The sequence below is a fragment of the Sardina pilchardus genome, chromosome 13 (genome assembly GCF_963854185.1).
Source record: "Sardina pilchardus chromosome 13, fSarPil1.1, whole genome shotgun sequence".
NCBI lineage: Eukaryota > Metazoa > Chordata > Actinopteri > Clupeiformes > Clupeidae > Sardina > Sardina pilchardus.
Genome location: NC_085006.1, coordinates 32,193,081 through 32,195,580, shown reverse-complemented (window position 1 = coordinate 32,195,580; position 2,500 = coordinate 32,193,081). Strand labels below are relative to the sequence as shown.

The 2,500-nt window shown below is 47.2% G+C and overlaps 2 protein-coding genes across 3 annotated transcripts in view; one reads left to right on the top strand and one right to left on the bottom strand.

The window, feature by feature from the left end:
• The window catches only part of LOC134099545 (2-acylglycerol O-acyltransferase 1-like), a 7,348-nt gene extending 6,325 nt beyond the window's left edge, over positions 1–1,023 (bottom strand). For both annotated transcript variants that reach the window (XM_062552444.1, XM_062552445.1), the window contains exon 1: positions 806–1,023. In XM_062552444.1, coding sequence (XP_062408428.1) covers positions 806–902 — 97 coding nt within the window. In that variant the 5' untranslated portion in view covers positions 903–1,023. The remainder of the gene's footprint in view (positions 1–805) is intronic.
• Positions 1,024–2,275: 1,252 nt separating this feature from the next.
• Positions 2,276–2,500, top strand: part of farsb (phenylalanyl-tRNA synthetase subunit beta) — a 12,887-nt gene continuing 12,662 nt past the window's right edge. The window contains 1 exon segment of the mRNA XM_062552443.1: positions 2,276–2,430. Coding sequence (XP_062408427.1) covers positions 2,373–2,430 — 58 coding nt within the window. The 5' untranslated portion in view covers positions 2,276–2,372.

Genomic DNA, 2,500 nt, shown 5'->3' with positions numbered 1-2,500 from the left:
ACACACACACACACACAGACACACACACACACACACACACACACACACACACACACACACACACAGAGCACGGCCCCCTGCCACCAGTGCAGTGCCAACCAGACATATAGTGCCAACCCACACTGGGCTGCAGAGACAGAGAGAGAACAGGTCACACACACACACACACACACACACACACACACACACACACACTCGTTATGTGCGATGGGAAGAGGACTGGGACCCTTCGTGTCTCAGCTTAAAGTCATAGATCACTCACTACAGGCTGCAATCACCTTTGGCACTGGCAGGATCTCAGAGAAGCAACGCACTGCAGGCTGGCTACAGCATGCACTCAGAGCGCCTTCCATGTGGGGACCCCGTCTCTGCAGAGAGGAGGAGGAGGGTGCAGGGAGGGGGGTGTCGGTGGTTAACGCACACGAGGAGGGGAGGAGAGGGGGGGGGGGGGGCATTGACGACATGTATATAATCTATATTACTCTGGTCGCCGGTTGTAGAAGGACCGTTATTCCCTCCCTGCTCTGAAAACGCAAACACTAACTACACTTCAACTGCTATAAATAGGCAACGCTACAGTGTGTGTGTGTGTGGCGCGCTACTCAACAGAGGTAGAGTGTTTTAGCTCACCCAAATAGCAACGCGTTCTTCTCCTTTAAACGCGCCACAGCAAACATGCACGGTGCAGGCTACGTTAAGGCCAAGTCAGGTTAGGTTAGGTTAAGGTCAGGTTACTGTAGGTTAGGTTAGGTCACGTCAGGTTAGGTCTGGTTAGCTAAACTGACAGCAGTCGCAGTGAAACTACCGAGGAACAGGAACGAGAAGACCCACTGGACTACCGCGGCCGTCTGTAAGCGCCGGTTCAGAGGGATATTTAACGGAGCGAACTTGATCCAGGCCATCCCCGGGGTGGAAGCTGCGTCCGATGTCCCTTGTCTGGCTGAGCTATAGGCTACGCGTCTCGCCGCACAAAAGCAATCTCGCTCTGTTCAGTGACCGGTTGTTTCGTCCAGCGCCGAGGTCAGCCAAGAGAGATTCATTTTGGCACCGAATGGTCAGGCAAATGTCAGTCGCACGCGCAGGGCACACGGTAAACTTTACCCTGGATAGCGTGGGCGCGACATCGCATCGCTCTCCGCAGGGGCATGCTGACGACCACCCTGCGATGGAACGCCATCAGCGCCCTGAGGTGACCTTATCCCAGAAACCCAGACAGTCACAATAACAACCAATCGGCCCATGCGGATTTTGAATTAGGCCTAGAGTTAAAAGAGTTTGACAAGTCAGTTAGATCTACAGAAGTAGGCTACATGTTGCCTGTCATGCAGGTTTAGGCCTCACAACAAAAATATAGCTAAGGTCAAAGCCTTTGTTTTTGTCTAAAATCTTTTAAACATGTTCACTCTCTTGCAATCAACATAATAGGCTACTCATTCCACACACAATAATAATGTCCAAGTTCAACATTGTAGTTTTGACATAGAAAATGGTGCTGCAACATGACAAAGCAGTTTGACAATCTTGACATACACCAGGGCATAAGGATTTATTTGATTGCACTGATAAGTTTCATAAGTAGCCTAAGCTACTTGCTTTTAAGTCTAAAGCAAGTTGAGTAAGATACACACGTTTGCATTTAAAGTAGGCTACTAATCCACTAGGCTACGGTATGTGGTGCAGTTTGCTCTAATTGTTAAGAAATGCAGCAAATGTTCATGATAGAAATTATCCAAATTGATAAAAACTGTAGGCCTAGTCACAGCTTCAAGGGCGTTGAGCTCACCCATTCAAACGTAGGCCTAATTTCCCACAAGTCTGCGTGGCGTAATAGGCTGATGGTGATACAGTAGTGCCTTCCTGCAGGACCAGCTTTTTTAACTGAACTGCATTGTGCTGGGAAATGCACTAAATTAATGTAGGCCTATAATTTGCTTATGAAAATGACAATACCCTGGGAAAGATTTTGGAAAGAAAAACTGTGAAAAGTTAGATTTTAATTTGAAAGCTTCAACATAAATCCTTGCATGTGGTGATGAGGGGACGTTTCCGATTGTGGGCTACTCTCAAGTAATTTACACTAAGCCCTCGGGCGCCCCTCTCTGGTCATTTAATCACAGTGCGTTTTGGCAGGTTTAATTAATTCACTAATTTGCCACAGTTCTGTTTGTGGAATTAGATAGATATCGATATACTGGTTCACATTACAGACAAATTGTAGTCTAATCCAGGTTATCAAAATCTGTAAACAGAGGGGAGAGTGGAGATAATATTAAAACGTTGCTAGTAAAATAATCAGGCGTTCACTGTGGACAGCTACAGCCGGCTAACCGAGGTCCTTTCTCACACGGATTACTCGATTTTAGGTGGACATCATGCCGACTGTCAGCGTGAAACGGGACCTTCTCTTTCAGGCTTTGGGGAAAACCTACAGTAAGAACCACCACTAATATGCCTACTGGCATAGACACCTACATTGACATGTCCAGTGTAGAAACGACGT